The 19,528-nt window shown below is 44.7% G+C and overlaps 1 protein-coding gene across 2 annotated transcripts in view; it reads left to right on the forward strand.

The window, feature by feature from the left end:
- Nucleotides 1-19,528, forward strand: part of DPAGT1 (dolichyl-phosphate N-acetylglucosaminephosphotransferase 1) — a 229,991-nt gene that overhangs the window by 102,185 nt on the left and 108,278 nt on the right. For both annotated transcript variants that reach the window (XM_044080866.1, XM_044080865.1), the window contains exon 5: nt 12,974-13,162. In XM_044080866.1, the coding sequence (XP_043936801.1) occupies nt 12,974-13,162 (189 nt within the window). The remainder of the gene's footprint in view (nt 1-12,973; nt 13,163-19,528) is intronic.

Below are 19,528 nucleotides of genomic sequence, written 5' to 3' on the forward strand. Positions count from 1 at the left end.
GTGACAAGTGAAGAAAGGAAGAACAAACCAGAAGTGGTCTGTGAAGGCTGCCAGCCTAGCTAGATAGAATTGTGCAGATAATTCTATCATTTGTAAATATGAATGTTGAACTACAGACTTGTTTTCTTAATTGAAAGAAAATACTGTGAAATGTTGAACTACAAGCTTGTTTTCTTAAATGAAATGATATGCTGTGAAATATTGAACTTAAAACAATGTAGCAACATTGCCCTCTGCTGTAAAGAAAGTTAAGACAAGCATTTCATGCCTGTCCTTTGAAGTTAAAATTATTTCATGTCTGTCCCTTTGAAGTTAGAATTTGGAGTTGATGAGTCTGGAGTGAAGCATCCTGCCTATTGTTTTAATGTAAGGAATAATTACTAGAGTTTACATGTGGAATGTCTTGATTGGCTGTAGTTTCTTGCAGGTGCAAGATAACAATTATGTAGTATCTGTTAAACTGGGAACACCAGGAAAGTGTGAAATGATGTGATGGGAATCAGGACTGAAAATAGCAATTAAAACAGAGAGCATCAGAAGGCATTAAGCATTTTTGTCTTGACCATCCAACTCAGAGCAATACCTGTTGTCTTATGTAAGTTATCTTAGACTTGTGTTTTCTTTTAGAAATACCTAGAAACTAGAAAGATTAGACTGTGTTTTTCTGTGATGTCAGAACTGTACTACTGAATTATTTTAAGTATTCCTCTGCGATTTCTGAACTCTTGACTAGCATTGTGTCGTATGAAGTATTGTCTTGTGTTTTTATTATTTATTATTAGATATTTTTAAACCCTTTCAACTGTGGCTGTTTTGTGTAGAGATAAGTTAAGCTCTAAGAGTACATTGCATGTATATAAGGATCCTGTACCAAGTCACTCTAATAAGCCTTGATTGTTGAGTCATACTACCAATTGGATAATATTGCACAGTAATAATTGGACACCCTTTTAAGGGCCTTTGAGTAGCTGATAAGTATTAGTGGGTGGTGGCAAGTGGAACTACCATATAGTCTGGGAGAAAGGGGCATAACTGGGGAAACTGTGCCAGTCTTCCCCAAGAGTGTCTGTGTGGTTGTTTAAACTCTTATCTCAAAGTGCATGTGTGTGTGTGTGTGTGTATATATGTGTGTGTGTGTGTGTGTGTGTGTGTCAGCTACTTGGGCAGGGACACAAAGCACTGGTTGGACAGAGAGGCTGCTAGAGGTTTTAGCTTGCCCACTAAGCTGAGATCTGGACCCTATAGCTGTGCCAGTGGGGAGTCTTATTGGGGACGTGGAGAGCAAGGGAGCGACCAGCCCCGGACTCGCTGTGATCTCTGTGTGCTCTTAAGGGAAATTGCACTTTACTGTGTGCATTTGTTATCCTTTCCTCATATATGAGATGCCCTCACTGGTTTTAGTGGTAAGGATTGAGGCTTCTTGATTGCTGGGCCAGGGCACGGGCATGACATTTGTGTTTGGCAGAGGTGGGATATCCACATCACATATTAATTAGTTGGCAAATACTAATTGGCTTGTAGTGATGTGGTTAGAGTGAATCCTGTAGCTTGTATACAGTGAGCTTTGAAGGTGTTTTGTACTCTAAAACAGCCACGCAGTGAATACTCATAGTTCAGATCACAATTGTTTTATTTCTTTTGTTAGCTTAGTTAGTCAGGGTGAGCAGGCAGCATGTCAGCAGAGGAGTATGGAAAGCTGACAAGGAGCCAGCTGGCGGAAATGTGCCAGGCTAGGGGACTGGTGCATGGAAACCTGACTAAGGCAGACCTGATTGCAGCCTTGGTTACAGCTGCACCAGAAAACAGCAACCAGGAAGACAATCAGACTGGCAGTGGAGATATAATACCCTCGGAGAATGGACAGCTCAACCTTTCTGCAGTGGACTTAAAAATCCAGCTGGAGCTAGAGAGACTTGAGTTGGAGGCCAGGTGTGTAGAATTAGAAGCAGCTGAGAGACTGTGGTATCTAGAGAGTGAGGAGAATGAGAAACTGCTATGCCTGGAATCTGAGGAAAAAGGGAAGCAGAGGCAGCATGAGAAGGAGATGCTGACTCTTTGTCAGAGTCATGGAGGTAATGGGGAAGGGATTAACTGGACCCCAGAAGCACAAAAGGTCAGTATATTTCTTCCGCAGTTTAAAGAGGGGGATAATTTTGATAGTTTCATGAAGTTGACCAAGGGCTCTGGGTATGGTTCCTGACCCCCTTACTCCATGGTAAAGCTGTAACTATATTGTCTAAAATGTCTGACGTTGCATGTTTTGATTATACTGCTGTAAAAAATTGTCTATTAGAGTTTTTTAAGCTAACACCTGAAACGTATAGGAAAAAGTTTCGTGATCATAGACACAAGGCAGATGAAAGTGTATGTGAGTATGTTGCTGAATTGAGCACTTACTTCCATAGGTGGGTGAGTGGATATCAGGTCACCACTTTTGAAGGGCTGGCAGACCTTTTGGTGAGGGAACAAGCCCTTAGCACTTTGCCTGAGGACATGAGGATCTGGTTAGCTGATAGACAATGTGCTACTTCAGATGAGTTGTGGAAGAAAGGAGACCTATACCTGGCAAGCAGGGCAGCCCTGCACAGGAAGGGGACCCCCAGTACTGCTCATGGGTCTAAAGGAACCCATGGTGGGCAGCACAGACTGCCACAACAGAATCTGTCAGTAGCAGGGTGAAGCCACTAGTCCAGGTACACGTCCAGGAGCTAGGGTTACATGTTTTGAATTCAACCAGTGGGTCCATGTGGCATACTACAGACCACCCTCCCAAACTCAGGAACCTCACTCGGCCTTCTGGAGAACACTGGAGAATATGAAGGTCTCTCCAAACACAATAATATTGGGTGACTTCAACTAACCAAACATCGACTGGGAAAACTGTTCAAGCCCCAACACCCTTGCCCAACGGTTCCTAGAATTTATAAACTCAAATGCTATGGAACAACTGGTCACTACTCCCACAAGAAGGGATAACATATTGGACCTGGTCATCACCAACATGGGGACTCTATGTTCCACACAAGAGGTATGTCCCTCATTGGTAAGATCAGACCATAAATTAATCTCATTGGACATCCATATCCCATCCCCACCCCCAGCCAAGGAAATCACGGTGAAAAATTTCTCAAAAGCAAATTTCACACTTCTCAAAACCGAGGTGGAATCCTTCAAAGCCACCGGGCCAGTGGAAAATACTGCCCAAACAGCAGAATCCTTTACAAATGCATTCTATGGACACCTACAGGAATGCATGGATCATGCTATCCCATATAAAACCAAGACTCACTCCTCCAAAGGCAGGAGACCAGTCTGGTGGACCCCGGCCATAAATAAGCTATACAACAGAAGGAGGAAGCTACTACATGATAGAGCAAAATCCCAAAAATGGAAGGCATCTCTGATCAGTACTAGCAAGAAACTATGATCCCTCATAAAATTATCTAAGGCCAGCTTCGAAAGAAAAATTGCACAAGACACTAAAGATAATCACAAGGCCTTCTATAGTTATGTCAGGAATCTGGGGGGAAACTCCCAGATATGCTCTGAGTTAGTACAAAATGACAAAAAATACACTGATCCCACAGACATTGCCAACATCCTGGCAGACAGGTTCAGTGCAAACCCCCCCCCCCCCCCCAAAAAGACCAAATGTCTATCCCAACAGAATGTAGCCTCCCTGACATCACAAATGCACAGGTGAGAGCTGCCCTCTCCAAAGCAAAAAACACAGCATCAATGGGACCAGACGGTGTCCTGGGCTGCGTCTTACATGAGCTCCAAGAAGAACTAAATCCTCACATAAAGTCACTGTTCAATCTCAGCCTTGCTACAGGATATGTACCCAAGGAATGGCGTACAGCAACAGTGGTCTCGCTCCACAAAGGTGGTGCCACAACGGACCCAGGAAACTATTGCCCTGTAAGCCTGACTAGTCTGGTCTGCAAAGTTATGGAGCGTATCATCATGGAACTCATAAACAAGGACATTGGTAACCTCCAGACACTGGATCCCACCCAATTCGGCTTTGTTAAGGACAGATCTTGCCTCTTGAACCTGGTCGACTTCTTTGAAACAGTTACCAAGGCCATAGATGAAGGGAAGGTAGTCCACATGGCCTACCTGGACCAGGCAAAAGCCTTTGACACAATACCCCACTCGGGCATCATAAATAAGCTCACCAGCTTAAATATCAACCCCTATGTCACAAGATGGGTTGCAAACTGGCTCAGGGATAGAACCCACATGGTCAGTATTGCAGGTGCCATGTCAGACTCCAAACCAGTTACAAGTGGCGTCCCACAAGGCTCAGTCCTGGGACCTCTCTTGTTCGGTATATACTTCTCTGAGGTACAGGCTAATACGGGAGGACTATGGCTGACCAAGTTCGCAGATGACTGCAAGCTGGGTGCCATAATAGACTCTCCGACTGACACAAGCATCCTCCAAAAGGGTCTCACAGAGACGGATAACTGGTGCCAGAGCCATGGCCTTAAGCTAAATGCCAAAAAGTGCATAGTCATCCCCTTCGGAAAAAACAAAGTGCCCACAAATTACCACACAGGTGGTAATCCATTAAGTACGGAAGAAGTAATTAGGGATTTGGGGACCCAAGTAGATAGAAACCTCTCTTTTGACAATCACATTGCCAGAGTGGTTAGAAAGACCTTCTATATAGCCCACCTTATCATGAAAGGGTTCACATCTAGAACAAGAGCGGTCATTGTGCCCCTCTACTCATCAGGCCCATAACTGAATACAATGCCCCATTTGGGATGTACCTTACCCGACACCTGCAGCAACTGGAGAGGCCCCAAAAGTACCTCACCAAGAGGATCAAGGGACTCAAACAGATGCCTTGTGCAGTTCGGCTAAAGAAACTCCAGCTCTACTCAGTTGCTTACCGCCTACTCAGAGGTGATCTATGCGTGACATATAAAGCCGTGTCCAACCCAGAATTAATGGACATGCTCCACCTCAGGAAATCCAAATCCTTTAGAGCTACACACTCCAGGGTCTTAAACCTCAGCACAGAAATAAATAGGGCATGCTGGAGGGACAGATCCATATCCCAGAGGCTACCCTCACTCTGGAATAGAATCCCAGTCCATGTTAGGCAGTGCCCCTCACTGACCCTCTTCAAGAGAAATCTTGACGAGTGGATGGGAGATCGTAAGTTCACCCCTGGGATCTCTTCTGTGTCCCTGCTAGACAGGGGCACAGTAAACTAACCTTAAAAGGGCTATCTTCTGTGACCTACTGTACAGCGGCACAGTAAACCAATCTAAAAGGGTGGCAAAAGCCAAACACACTCTGGCTAGGCTTGTAAATGCCCCAGGGCAGATAGCCTAGTATAAACCTATGAACCTATACAGGTGTCCATGGAGGCAAGGTTAGGAACCAAAGGTGAGGGAGACAGTAAGTGGGAAAGACAAAATGCCAACAGTAGGTTGTCTTGAGACAACAGGGGTACCGAACTACCATCCTACAGATGTCCGGAGAGGGAAGGATTTGGATGAGGTAGTACCATGTGCTTATGCAGTTACATGCACTCAGGTTATGAGACAAGCATGTGAGTCTGGTAGCCTGGGGGAGACCCAAACAGACGGCATACTTGCAGCCAGGACTGGTGAGGTGGTTACTTCAGCGAGAGAGCTACCCTGTAGCAGAGAGACTGAAGGTGAGTCACAGCTGCTTGGAGGTACTGATGGTCCCTTGGACAATGTGACTGCAAAGGTAAAGGTGAGTAGTGGTACCCAGGCCGACAGTGAGGCACCATTGTCTGAGGATGCCAGACTTCCCGTGGAAGGGGAGCTGGCAAGGATTACAAAGAGAGAGTTGAGACAGGCTCAGCTCTCAGATCTTACATTGTAAGGCCTGAGGCAGGTAGCTAGGGAGGCACCTGATTTTCAAGGAAAGGGGGGAATCTGTATACTGGGACAAAGGGTTACTATACAGAGAGTGACCCCTGAGGGAGGGCTAAAAGGTGAGAGAGTACAGCAGTTGGTAGTGCCTAGAGCGTACCGTCTGGCGCTTCTAGCCATAGCCCATGATATTCCCTTTGTAGGTTATAGGGGCATAAAACGTACAAAGAGGCGTATTATGCAGAACGTCTATTGGCCTGGAATTTCCAGAGCTGTTAGAGGGTACTGCAGGACCCGTGAGCAGAGCCAAAAGGTAGGCAAATCAGGAGACGAGGTGAGAGCTCCTTTGATGCCTTTGCCTGTGATTGAGGAGCCATTTCAGAGGGTAGCTATGGATATTGTGGGTCCTCTGAGTACCCAAAGTTCCACAGGGAAAAAGTATATTGTAGTGGTAGTGGATTATGCTATACGATACCCTGAGGCAGTGACTTTGTTCTCCATTGAGGCAGAGAAGGTGGCAAATGCTTGATTTTCAGCATGAATAGGTTTCCCAAAAGAAATACTGACTGACAGAGGTGCCAATTTTATGTCAGACCTGCTGGCTTGTCTGTGGAAGCCCTGTGGGGTGAAGCACATGAAGACCACCCCCTACCATCCCCAGACTAATGGTCTTGTTGAGAGATTAAGCTCTACAATCAAGTCCATGCTGCGGGCATTTGCAGATCAGTTTAAGAGGGAGTGGGACAAATGTTAGCCCCATCTGTTTGCTTACAGAGAGGTTCCCCAGGAATCCACAGGTTTTTCACCCTTTGAGTTGCTGTATGGGCATAGGGTGAGGGGACCTCTAGATTTAATTTGAGATGAGTGGGAAGGTGAGTGCGAGTCCCACAAGGAGTCTGTTGTGGCATACATCCTAAACCTCAGGACAAGGCTCAGGGAACTTATGGGCTTGGCCCAGGAGAACCTGGCAGAAGCCCAACAACAGAAAAAGGTGCGGTATGACAGGAATGCTCAAGCTAGAGAGTATGCTGTGGGGCAGCAGGTAATGTTTCTCATTCCTGTCAGACACAACAAACCTGCAAGCAGCTTGGGAGGGACCCTACAAGGTGGTAAGGAATGTAAGTGATGTTAACTACATGGTGGAACTGCTAGGCAGAAGGCAGGGGCACAAACTATATCATGTTAATCATGTTAACATGATGAAACCTTACCATGATAGGGAGGCTTTTGTGCTGATCATTTGCAGTGGATTGCAGGAGGAGTCTGAGGGAGATCTGGGGACTGAACTCCTCAGTGAGGCTCGGGCTGCCACCTTGGTGGAAGGGATAGAAATGTCCCAGCAGTTATCTCCTACCCAGGTTCGAGAAATCCGAGCAGTGTTGCAGGAATTTGGGGACGTGTTCACTGGGAAACCAGGGTGCACCCACCTGGTGCAGCACCAGGTGGATACAGGACCCCAAAGGCATATTAGGCTTGCCCCTTAGAGGGTGCCTGAGAGAGTCAAACAGACTCTGAGGGAGGAGGTACAGGAGATGTTGGAACTAGGGGTGATTCAGGAGTCCAACAGTCCCTGGGCCTCCCCATTGGTGCTGGTGCCAAAGAAGGATGGCAGCACCGGGGTCTGTGTGGACTACATGAAATTAAATAGTCACACAGAGTCTGATGCTTACCCCATGCCTAGGACAGACGAGGCCCTAGAGCAGCTGGGTGGGGCTAAGTTTCTTACAACCATTGATCTTACCAAGGGTTACTGGCAGGTGCCCTTGACTTCCAGTGCTAGAGAGAAGTCAGCCTTTGTGACTCCTTTTGGCTTGTATGAGTTCACAAAGATGCCCTTTGGGATGAAGAATGCCCCAGCGACTTTCCAGAGGCTGGTAGATCGTATCCTAGCAGGAGCTGGAAGGTTTGCCCTTGCTTACCTAGATGATATTGCCATCTACAGCCATTCCTGGCCAGAGCACTTTCAGCATGTCAGGAGGTGCTGGGCAGACTACAGAGGGTAGGGTTGACCATTAAGCCGAGCAAATGTCAGATGGGTATGGCGGAGATCTCCTACCTAGGACATAGAGTGGGGAGTGGTAAGATAAGGCCAGAACCTGCCAAAGTGGAAGTCATTCATGCGTGGCCTGCACCTGTTACTAAAAAGCAGGTGAGGGCATTTTTAGGGACAGCGAGGTACTACAGAAAGTTCGTCCCCAGTTATAGTACCATAGCTGCTCCTCTCACAGACCTGACAAGGAAGAACAGGCCAGATAAGGCAGTGTGGACCCCAGCATGTTATCAGGCATTCCAGAAGCTTAAAGAAGCTTTGGGAGGACCCCCTGTGTTACCAGTCCAGATTACAGCAAAGAATTTGTTGTGCAGGTGGATGCTTCAAACCATGGGGTGGGGGCTGTACTTAGCCAGATTTTTTCAGAGGGGGAAGAGCACCCTGTGGTTTATCTCAGTCGTAGGCTCCAACCCAGAGAGGAATGCTATGCAGCTGTAGAAAAGGAATGTCTAACCATAGTGTGGGCATTGCAGAAACTTCAGCCATACCTGTATGGAAGAAAATTCACTGTTATGACCGATCACAACCCCCTAACATGGTTAAACAGAGCCAGCCAGCAAAATGCCAAGTTGCTAGATGGAGCCTAGGGTTGCAAGCATATGATGTGTCAGTGCAGCACCCCAGTGGGAGTAGCAATGCTAATGCAGATGGGCTCTCAAGACTGGGAATGGGGTAGGTATACTCCGATAGACCTAATCCTCTCAAGCAGCGTTTATCAAGGGTGACTTGAAAAACTAGCTTGAGTTTGGGGGGGGGATGTGAAAGCTGCCCAGCCTAGCCAGATAGAATTGTGCAGATAATTCTATCATTTGTAACAATTATGTAGTATCTGTTAGCCTGGGAATACCAGGAAAGTGTGAAATGATGTAATGGGAATCAGGAATGAAAATAGCAATTTAAACAGAGAGAATCAGAAGGCATTAAGCATTTTTGTCTTGACCATCCAACTCACAGCACTGCCTGTTGTCTTATGTAAGTCATCTTAGACTTGTGTTTTCTTTTAGAAATAGCTAGAAATTGGAAAGATTAGACTGTGTATTTCTGTGATATCAGAACTGTACTACTGAATTATTTTAAGTATTTTTTGTGATCTCTGAACTCTTGACCAGCACTGTGTAGTAGGAAGTATTGTCTTGTGTTTTTATTATTTATTAAATATTTTAAACCCTTTCAACTGTGGCTGTTTGGTGTAGAGATAAGTTAAGTATGTATATAAGGATCCTGTACCAAGTCACTCTAATACGCCTTGACTGTTGAGTCATACTACCAATTGGATAATAATATTGCACAGTAATAATTGGACACCTTTTTAAGGGTCTTTGTGTAGCTGATAAGTATTAGTGGGTGGTGGCAAGTGGAACTACCATATAGTCTGGGAGAAAGGGGCACAGCTGGAGAAACTGTGCCAGCCTTCCCCAGAAGTCTCTGTGTGGTTGTGTATACTCTTATTTCAAAGTGTGTTTGTGTGTGTGCGTGTGTGTGTGTGCGTGCGTGTGTGTGTGCGCGCGTGTGTGTGTGCGCGTGTGTGTGTGTGTGTGCGCGTGTGTGTGTGTGTGTGTGTGTGTGTGTGTGTGTGTGCGCGTGTGTGTGTGTGTGCGCGTGTGTGTGTGTGTGTGCGTGTGTGTGTGCGTGTGTGTGTGCGTGTGTGTGTGCGTGTGCGTGTGTGTGCGCGTGTGTGTGTGCGCGTGCGCGTGTGTGTGTGTGTGCGTGTGTGTGTGTGTGTGTGTGTGTGTGTGTGTGTGTGTGTGTGTGTGTGTGAGCTCCTTTGGCAGGGATACGAAGCACTGGCTGGACAGAGAGGGTGCTAGAGGTTTTAGCTTGCCCACTAAGCTGAGATCTGGACCCTATAGCTGTGCCAGTGGGGAGTCTTATTGGGGACCTGGAGAGCAAGGAAGCGACCAGCCCCGGATTGACTGTGATCTCTGTGTGCTCTTAAGAGAAATTGCAGTTTACTGTGTGTATTTGTTATCCTTTCCTCATATATGAGACGCCCTCTCTGGTGTTAGTGATGAGGATTGTGGCTCCTTGATTGCTGGGCCAGGGTGCGGGTATCACATGGTCATGCAAGTACAAACGCAACAAAGAGAGCAGGAAGAAAGTAAGCAGGGGAGTAACAGTCAGCTAGAAGGGAAGGACAGAGGGCCAAAGGGAAACGATAATGGAAGTGCTTGTAGGAAGAGTAGAGTAGGGCTGGGTAGAGGGAGGGGAATACTGCTAGATTGAAAATGCATTGTGCTTTGATGTGTCTTCTGAGGAGAATGAAAGACTGATGTTGAGATTAAAAGGATGGGTAGGAGAAAGAAAATCATAGTCATGAGATATCTGAATCTTCCAGGAGCAGCTCTGGAGATTCTGAGCTCCAGAATAGACAGGGAGCAAGTGTTGGTTCTGGTCTTGGATCATGATGGTTTCAGCCAGCTGATGTGGAGCTGTACTAGAAAGGATGAAATTCAGGTTGTGGTCCTAACCAAGGTAGAGGGGGTTAAGGCACCCTTTAGCCATCAGTGATTATGCAACTGTGTAGTTCACAGAGACTCTGTGTGTCTGTGTGTGTGTGTGTGGGGGGGGGGGGCAAGAACATGAAGACAAAGCTGATGTAGGATTTTAAGGAGTGGATTATGGTGAGCTAGGGAGAGGGTCAGAATGAGTCAGGGGACTAGGGACAAACTGCATGAGTAAACAGATTGTGGGAATGTGCCACAAATGAAGGACTCAGGGCTGTGGGCAAGGGTTTGAAGAAGCAGTAAGAGAAGGCCATTGTGGCTACACAGCAAGGGGAGGGTAATGACATTGGCAGAATTGCTGGAAAGAAGTTGGTGGGAAACAGCTGAAGGCATAACACAAGCATGCAAGCATAAGGGAAACCAAGGAGGTGAAGGCAGAGAAAGCATTAGATAAGAGAGTTGGCAGAAGTGATCAAACAGGAAGCAGACTCTTGGTAAGGTTTGTAGCAAAGGAAAAAAAGAGAGGAAAAGACCCGACCAAACTCTACAAAAATGAGAAGATCAAGGAAGATTGGGGAAATACAGAGGCATAGAATTAATTATCTGCTTTGTGAGGCAAAGAGAAGGATGTTATGCAACAAGAGAGATGTGATAGTGTGTAGGTAATAGTGGACAGACACCAGGCCAAAGAAGGAGGAGGATAACAGGGAACCGGCTTTGTAAAAGGCACTGGCTCTGGATGGGCTGTCTCTCTGGGCACTCGAGTCTGGCCAGTATACTATTTGATCCTCTGCTGAAGATTTCTAGTAGGTCCGTGACCTCTGCAAAGATGCCTGAGTACTGGAAAAACTGCAAGTGTGGTATCCTTGTATAATGGGAACATGAACAATCATGAGAACAATATGGTTGCTAGCCTAATTGGGAAATTAAGAGAGAATCCCAATATAAATGTTGGTTGCATTCATATAGGACAGTGGTCTGCAAGACAGCAGTCAAGTCAATAAAACCTGACACAGTTTTATGACTGGGTTGTAAAACAACATGACAGGAGAGTACTAGTAGACATGATCAGTCTGAAACTCACCAATGTCTTTAACCTGGTCTCACAGAGATAACTGCTAAAAGGGATTTGGGCTAGTATAATGAGATGAAACTGAATTTTTTCTTGGTTGAAAGTAAGACAGAGTGCTGTGGTGGAAGAGGCATCACTGATAATTAAAGTAACTAGTGTTGTACCACAGGCATCAGTCCCTTACCTAGAGTCTTGCAATAACAAGGAATGGGATGAACCTCCTTGCTCATGACTAAAAGTTAGGTGCAACAGTGAATGATGGGTATAAGAGTCTAAGGAAGGATTAAGAAAGAGTGACCTAGCAGGCTGAAAGGTGGCAGTTGAAGCTCAGTGCAGACAAATGTGAAGTATTGCAGCTGGGCCACAGCAGCTCTTTTGTGAAGTATCAGGTGGGGGGGGGGGGTGGAACTGATTGAAAGAGAGTAGGAAATGCTCTTTAGGAAGTATTTACACTTGGAATGGACCACCTGCAGCAAAGTGAGAGGCTATTGGCAGCATCTGTCATAATGTTGGAATGTATCCTTAAGGGACACCTGGATGCATGAGTTGAAAGAAAAAAAGATGACCAGAAGCTAGAAAAGGTAAAGCTTTTCTCGCCAGAGACCAGAAAAGACAGAGACAGTATGACACAGATACACAAAATTATATCAAGAGGTCACGTTAAATAGGAGGAGGAGAAAGGGGCACAGGTTGCAGAGTGTACAGACCAGCTTCTTCTTGGATCTGTTAAAGCAATTCTTCATTGAGAGGTTTTATGGACCCAAGAAATAAACGATCAGAATAGGTGGTGGTGGAGTCTGTGTGTAGATGCATTCAAGGGGTTTAATATAACAGGTGGAGGAGATGAGAAGGAACATTGAGGTGAAGGGGAGGTAAATATTCAATGTATTTTAAGGGAAACTAGATAGCCTTACTGTCTTCCATTGAAAATAGTATAATGTACATAAAATGGTAATTTTACCATTTTAGGTGCATTTAACATTGGTCCTTCTTAATGTGAGCTAATAGCAAACCTTGTGCAAGATGCACCTAGCCCAGAAACGTCAAACTGAATCAAGACTGTTATTGGCACTCTTCATTGAAGAAATCAGGGGTAGTCTAACTTCAAAGGTAAGGTAGGCTTTTGTCTGTAAAGGGAGCCTGAACAATGTTTGACTGCCTGGGCTTTTTTTGCTCGTGTTAGCATCTGTGCTGTTACTGTGCTCTTTTACTGTTGGTATCTACAGGAATAAGCTACTTGTCAGAGTAAGGTGACAGTCTAAACAAGTGTGCTGTAGAGAAATGCCTTTAACTCCTTTAAATCTTGCTACATTCTTCATCCCTTTGGAAGGTGTGCGTAGTGTGGCAGTGTTAACACACTTTTCAATAATTGGCGGTGGTGAGGGAGCATTTTATGTGATATTTGTTTAAAAAAATGAGTATAATATACATCTGCTAGTTCTAAAAAAACAAAAAAAAAAGAAAATAGATTGACCAAGCTATTCATTCCTTGATGTTTTTCAGTATGACTCATCTTCTGTTTAAATATGTATCTTTCATCTAGGTACCCTTCAGCAGTGTTTGTTGGAGACACATTCTGTTATTTTGCCGGGATGACCTTTGCAGTGGTGGGGATCCTTGGACATTTTAGTAAGACGATGCTGCTGTTTTTTATTCCACAGGTGTTAAATTTCCTGTATTCAGTGCCTCAATTGTTCCATCTTGTTCCTTGTCCCCGACACCGCATACCTAGGTAAGCCCCTTCTGTCTTGGTGCACATTTTCAGCAAAGAGAAATGTGAATCTTGAGTTCAGAGCACTTGTTAGCTGCATATACATGTCTTTGTTTAAGATGTGAATGACTACAGTTTATTTTACTTGCTTTTGATTTTGAGAGTTCCTACACAGTCTAAGGTTTAATGGTCACAAACTTTGATAGTAGCAGTGGAACACATTTTATTTCAACAATATTTTACCTGTGCAGGATGTCACTAATTTTTTAGTTATTTGCATCTGTTACTGTTCATGTGATACGTACAAAATGTCTATTTCCCTCCTTATATAACCATCAAAGTTTTCTGTAATGATTTTTAATCCAGTTATATTTATCTTTTTGTTAAAGTCTCTGGTGCAGTATTCCACTACCGCACTTGGTTTCCCTTCAGTGCTGGTATGGTGCAGTCCCATCTGGCACATACATACTAGCAGGTCATCTTCTGCTTATCAGAGAGCCAGTGACTCTTTTGCTGTGCTTGTTTTTCTTTTGTACCGTCTCCCCTCCCACTGCTGGGCACCAGTGATATAAAACATCCAGTGTAACAATTACAAACTGCTGCATGCCAATTCAGTAAAGTTGTCTATATGGACCTCAGCAGATGGCATCTGAAACCATGTCTGTACCAAGAATTGATAGTGCCTTAGAAGGTCTTTGCCCAAAAAGGATAGAGAACTGTTGTTCAGGTGCTCAATTCTCCATTCTCAGTCAGCATTTGATTACTACACCACAACTAAATCTATGCAACAAGTGGCTTCAGCATATGCTGTTTTGTCTGGAATTTTTTTTCCTTTGGCATGAGCACCTGACCTTTGACTCTCCAACATCTCTGTACCAATTTTTTGTCATTGCAAGTTCTCTTACTGCGGGGATTTATAAGTCTCTAAATCCTCTAATTGCCATGATGTAGCAAAATGCAATCCTGTGTCATCACAGCTAGCTGAAATGACTGGAAGGAATTGTATACCTTCTCACTACCCCTGTGATTTCCTTTTGCAGTAACATTCACTGGCTACATGCACACACACAGCTAAGCAATCTGTTGAGGTCTGTTTAATACTTTGAACTGTTAGCTTGTTCTTCCACATCCATCAGCAGGGGCCAGCACTGTAACATTAAATGTCATTCATCCTAGTAATGTGATAGTAGCCCAATGGTCGGGTCACTTACTGAAACCACATGTCAAGTAGCATGGTCAAGCATACTCCATCTGTGATAGTTGTCCTTTTTTCTGATCATTTTAAACTTCTTATAACCTGTGGTGCATGCCTTCTTTTCAGTCTCCCCAAGATTTTATTTTTTTCCTTGCCTTACTGTACTTCCAGATTTCTTAGTAGATTCCGAATAACTGTTTGCAGAGCTTGAAAGGAACCAAATGTTTACATTGACAGTGGCTTCCTTTTTACTTCTTTCCCACAAACGTGCACATGCTGAAAGCTGAATTGTATGAATTTGGGAGCAAAAGTGCAATATATCAGGCATCATCTGAATTTCAGTGATTTGCTGAACTGTGTGTTAATACCAAGTATTGAATTTTGCATGCTCTGGTAATTCCATTAGTTTCATTGGAGTAATTTTAACGAGAATGTATACTAGTCCACTGTAGTATTTTTTTGTTGAAATAAAAACTTGCTCTTTATCGTGTACTGTTGTGCACAAGCAACACCAACTGTGTTTTGATTGTATAGTTGTATTTTTGTGACATTTACACAGTCTTTTTATTGAGTGGTTGTAGTTGTGTACAATTAATTCCATTTGTAAGTGGAGGCTGGCAGCCCTCAAGTCCCCTACATCTCACTTGTCTTGAAAATGCAGAATGGGGAGTTAAGGGGGAACACCAGACCCACTTACTTACAGAATTAATGAGAAGACTTAACTTATCCTGATCTTCTTAAATAGACTATATTTAGATGATATATTACATCAGCACTGGTTTGTGGGCCAAAGTAGGCTTTACAGATAGCTATGTGCAAGTGATTTCTTTCCTATATTGAGATCCCATATAGATGTATTAAGTTGGTAGCTGTTTATTTTATTTTATTTTTATTTATTTAACATTTGTTGACCGGGAATGTCCGACTAGGTTCAACAGAGCCTGTTTTCAGCGGAGGCCCGGGGAGAAACGCTCCAGATGCATGTCTTTGGAATGTGGGAGGAAACCGGAGTACCCGGAGGAAACCCACGCGAACACAGGGAGAACATGCAAACTCCACACAGAAGGCACCCCAGCCGAGAATCGAACCGGAGAACCTTTTGCTGCGAGGCGACAACGTTAACCACTGCACCACTGTGCCGCCCAAAGTTAGTTTATGGATCATAGAAGCTTTCCTTCTGCTTAGAGAATGCAGTTGTGATGTGTATATGCATGAAAGTAAGATCTTAGCCTCAAAGCTCCAGGGACCAGGGTTCAGTCATAATCTCCTGTCATGGTTTGGATGGAGTTTTGCCTATTCTCCCCATGCCTTCATGGGTTTCTGTAGATACCCGAGCTTCATCCTGCCTCTGAAAAGGTGCTGATTTGACTAAGATACTTGAATACCCACAAACATAGCTTTGTGATGTTCTTCATTCCACATTGCTGCAGTCCTAACCATTGGGTAGTCCGCTGTCCAGTCGGCCCGAATACCAAAGTATATGGCTGACGTCGGTCAAGGCGCATTAGACTGATGTCAGGACGTCAGGGTACTAATGCGCATGACCGACGTCATATCCTCAGTCTTTTTTGCCGCATGGTCCGATGCAGAAGCAGTTTTGCGAGTGCAGGTTGGCGTTCTGAAATTTTCTGAAGTCGGAGTTTCAGACCGAATCAAAGTTGGCTAAGTACCCGTTGGGAACATTTTGGTTTTTCTTGCCTCAGTATTTAACCGGATGTCAGAAAAAGTGAATAACTGTATTTCTTGTGGGAAACAGATACCTCATAGGGATTACCATACTTTGTGTATACCTTGTTTAGGGCCTGAGCACGACGTTGTTGGATGCCGCTCTTGTGCTAGATTTAACAAACGCACTATTAAGAGGAGGTTAGACTGTGCCAGGTTAGTGTTTGGGAAGCGTTGTAATTATAAAATGCCGTCGGATGCTCCGACGCCCGCTTCGTCCAAAAAGCGCTAGGACAAAGCAGCAAAGCCTAGGGTTGAAGAACCGGCAGTCCCGGACGTCGGTTCTTTAGAAGGCTCAGTGGAGCCAGAAGTTTTGCCAGGAGTTTCTGTGGAGTCTCAGGCAGAGACTTTACTGTTACAGGATGTGCCCTCTCAGGAGGTAGGCCAGGCTGAGGGGGCTTCTCAGGTATCTGTTCTTCCCTCTCTTCCTAAGGTAGTTAGAGCCTCTCCTTCTGTTTCCAAGACTTCTTTGAGAGGTAGGCCAAGTTTAGCCTCAGTGGGGGCTTCTCCTAGCACTTCAGGTTCTGTGCCTAAGAAACATATGCTTAAAATGGCAGAGGATTTGATTACTATGATTAGAGGTTCTATGCCCCCTCCTGATAAGAGGCCTAGGGTGGAGCCTGAGTTTGAGAGTTTTGAACAGGGTTCAGAGGCTTCTGAGTCTTCGGCTGAAGACTTGCAGGAGTTTCCTCATTATTCTGATTCTGATGTGGATGATTCCACTCCTTCAGCTTCTCCTCCTGAGGATTTTTCATTTTCAGAGACTCTGCATTCCATGAGGGAGCATTTTAAATGGGAAGGCCAAGATTTCTCTGATTCCAGGAAGAGGCTTAGGGAATTTTTGTTTTACCCCAGCATAGGCCCTTAGCTATACCTCCTGTGTTGAATGTGGTGGAAGATGTTTTGCAGAGGCTTCCTGAACCCTGATTCTTTGCCTCCTGCCCCTGTTAAACCTGATAGGTACTATAGGGTGCCTGAAGCTCATAAGTATCTTTTTAAGAGTCCTAGGGCAGACCCAGAAATTGTTTCTCAGGGGCCTAAGGGTGTTAAGGCCTCGGTTGTTAAAAATCCTGTTCCCTCTGATAAAGAGGCAAGGGCTTTGGATAGATGGGGAAAGAAAGTGTATACTTCTTCCACTTTAGCCATGAGGGCGTTGAATTGTCAGTTTCACATGCTAAAATATCAAAATTACCTCCTTTCACAATTGAAATCTAAGGTGGATGCTCTGGCGGAAGGTATTGAATGTAAAGAGTTGCTGGACTTAGTTCATGTGTCTGAACAAGTGGGTAAGCATTCTTTGCAATGTGGTTTTGATGCTGTGCAGGCCTCCTCGAGGGTGGCTGCCACTGGTTCTGTTCTTCGCAGGCACGCTTGGTTGAGGGATCAGAATTTAGCTGAGCATGTTAAGACAAGAATTTTGGATGCTCCTTTACAGTCTGATGTGTTGTTTGGTTCGCCTGTGGAAGCAGTTTTAAAGAAAATGGAGGACAAGGCTAAATCTATGCAGACTGTTAAAGATTTTTTGCAGGTGCAGCCTCCAAAGTTTAGCAGAAATTGGCCTACTAAGGGATGGACATATCCTGCTTATGATTCCCAGTCTAGGGGTAGGTCTAGATGTGGTAGAGGCAGAGCTCAAGGTTCTTTTAGGCCTAGAACAGGGAGTTCTCCTGCTCAGACTTCTGGTGAGGGCAGGGGTCAGTCCTTTCGTAAACAGACCCAATGACCTGCCTTTTCAGCTGCCAGTTCATTCTCGTCTGGCAGCTCCTTTGGGAGGAAGACTGTCTCTTTTCAAAGAAAATTGGGATTTAATTACTCAAGACAGATGGGTTTTGGATATCATTCATCACGGTTACAGGTTTTATTTCCATACTTTGCCCCTTTCAAAGGCATGCCAGACGTTCCTCCTCCACAAAGGAAAGAGGCTCACAAGCAAATTTCTCTGTTACTCCAAATAGGGGCCATTCAGCCAGTCCCTGTACCAGAAAGGGGCCTAGGATTTTATTCTCGCCTGTTCCTAGTACCAAAGAAGGGGAACACGTGGAGACCAATTTTGGATTTATCTATCCTCAACACTTTTCTGGACATTCCCAAGTTCAAAATGTTGACATTACAACAGCTTTTACCTCTGCTGGGCAAAGATCACTGGATGGTAACTTTAGATCTCAAGGAAGCTTACCTTCATGTGCCTATAACACTAAGTTGCAGAAAGTATCTGCGTTTTCAAGCTGGAAATTCTCATTATCAGTTCTCTGCATTGCCCTTTGGCTTATCTACTGCGCCCAGAGTATTCACAAAGGTTCTGGCTCCAGTGATAGCTTACTTCAGGCTAAAAGGAATTCAAATCTATCCTTATTTGGACGACTGCCTGATTCTGGCTCAAGAAAAGGAAGACCTTCTACAGCATTTGGAATATGTCATAGCAGTGTTAAGATGCCTAGGGTATTCTGTGAACGAAATAAAGTCCAGTCTAGTACCCTCTCAAGACATGTGCTTTCTGGGTGTGAGACTGAATACAGCAGCCCAGATGGCCTTTTAACCCCGGACAAACAAAAGAATCTCTCCAGTTACTTCCATCATCTATCTCTTCAGTCCGGGCTGACTGCAAGGACAGTCCTTCAAGCCTTAGGGTTCATGGCATCTTGTATTCTGGTACTTCCCAATGCCAAACTGCATATGAGGAAGCTACAATGGTATCTCAAAAATCTGTGGACACAGCACTGCCAGGATTTGGACACTGTCATTCAAATAATACCTTGCATTCAAAAAGAATTTTTGTGGTGGGCTCAGGAATGTCACCTAAACAAGGGACTCTCTGTGACCCGGCCAGAGGCAAGTCAGATTCTAACGACAGATGCCTCGGATGTTGCTTGGGGAGCTCATCTAAATGGAAAGTGGATACAAGACAAGTGGCCTGCCAGACTTCAGCATCTACATATCAACATGAAGGAGATGTTAGCAGTCCAGTTTGCATTAATGGCTTTCAAGGAGTTACTTCTTCCAGGGCAGGTGTTGATTCTAACAGACAACACAACTGTCATGTGGTACATCAACAAACAAGGGGAACACACTCTTATCCTCTATGCAGGCAAGCAATTATTTTATCTAAAACTGCGCTTAGCTTGCAACTAACTCTACAGGCAAGGTTTCTGCCGGGAGCACAGAACTCCTTAGCAGATGTGTTAAGCAGACAAATCATGGATCCCCACGAGTGGAAACTGGATCTTCATGTATTTCAGAAATTGACAGTGTCATGGGGAACTCCAGACATAGATCTGTTCGCTTCTCCACTAAACCACCAGCTGCCAAAGTTTTGCACAAAGGGGTTTCATCACACAGCTTGGAAAGTGGATGCTCTTTCTTTCAGTTGGAAAAATCTTCATGTGTATGCCTTTCCACCTCTGCCTCTTCTTCCAAAGGTGCTCCTAAAGGTCAGACAAGACAAGCCAAGGATGATTTTAATAGCTCCA

The sequence above is a fragment of the Protopterus annectens genome, chromosome 8.part0 (genome assembly GCF_019279795.1).
Source record: "Protopterus annectens isolate FY-2018-M chromosome 8.part0, PAN1.0, whole genome shotgun sequence".
Lineage (NCBI taxonomy): Eukaryota > Metazoa > Chordata > Ceratodontiformes > Protopteridae > Protopterus > Protopterus annectens.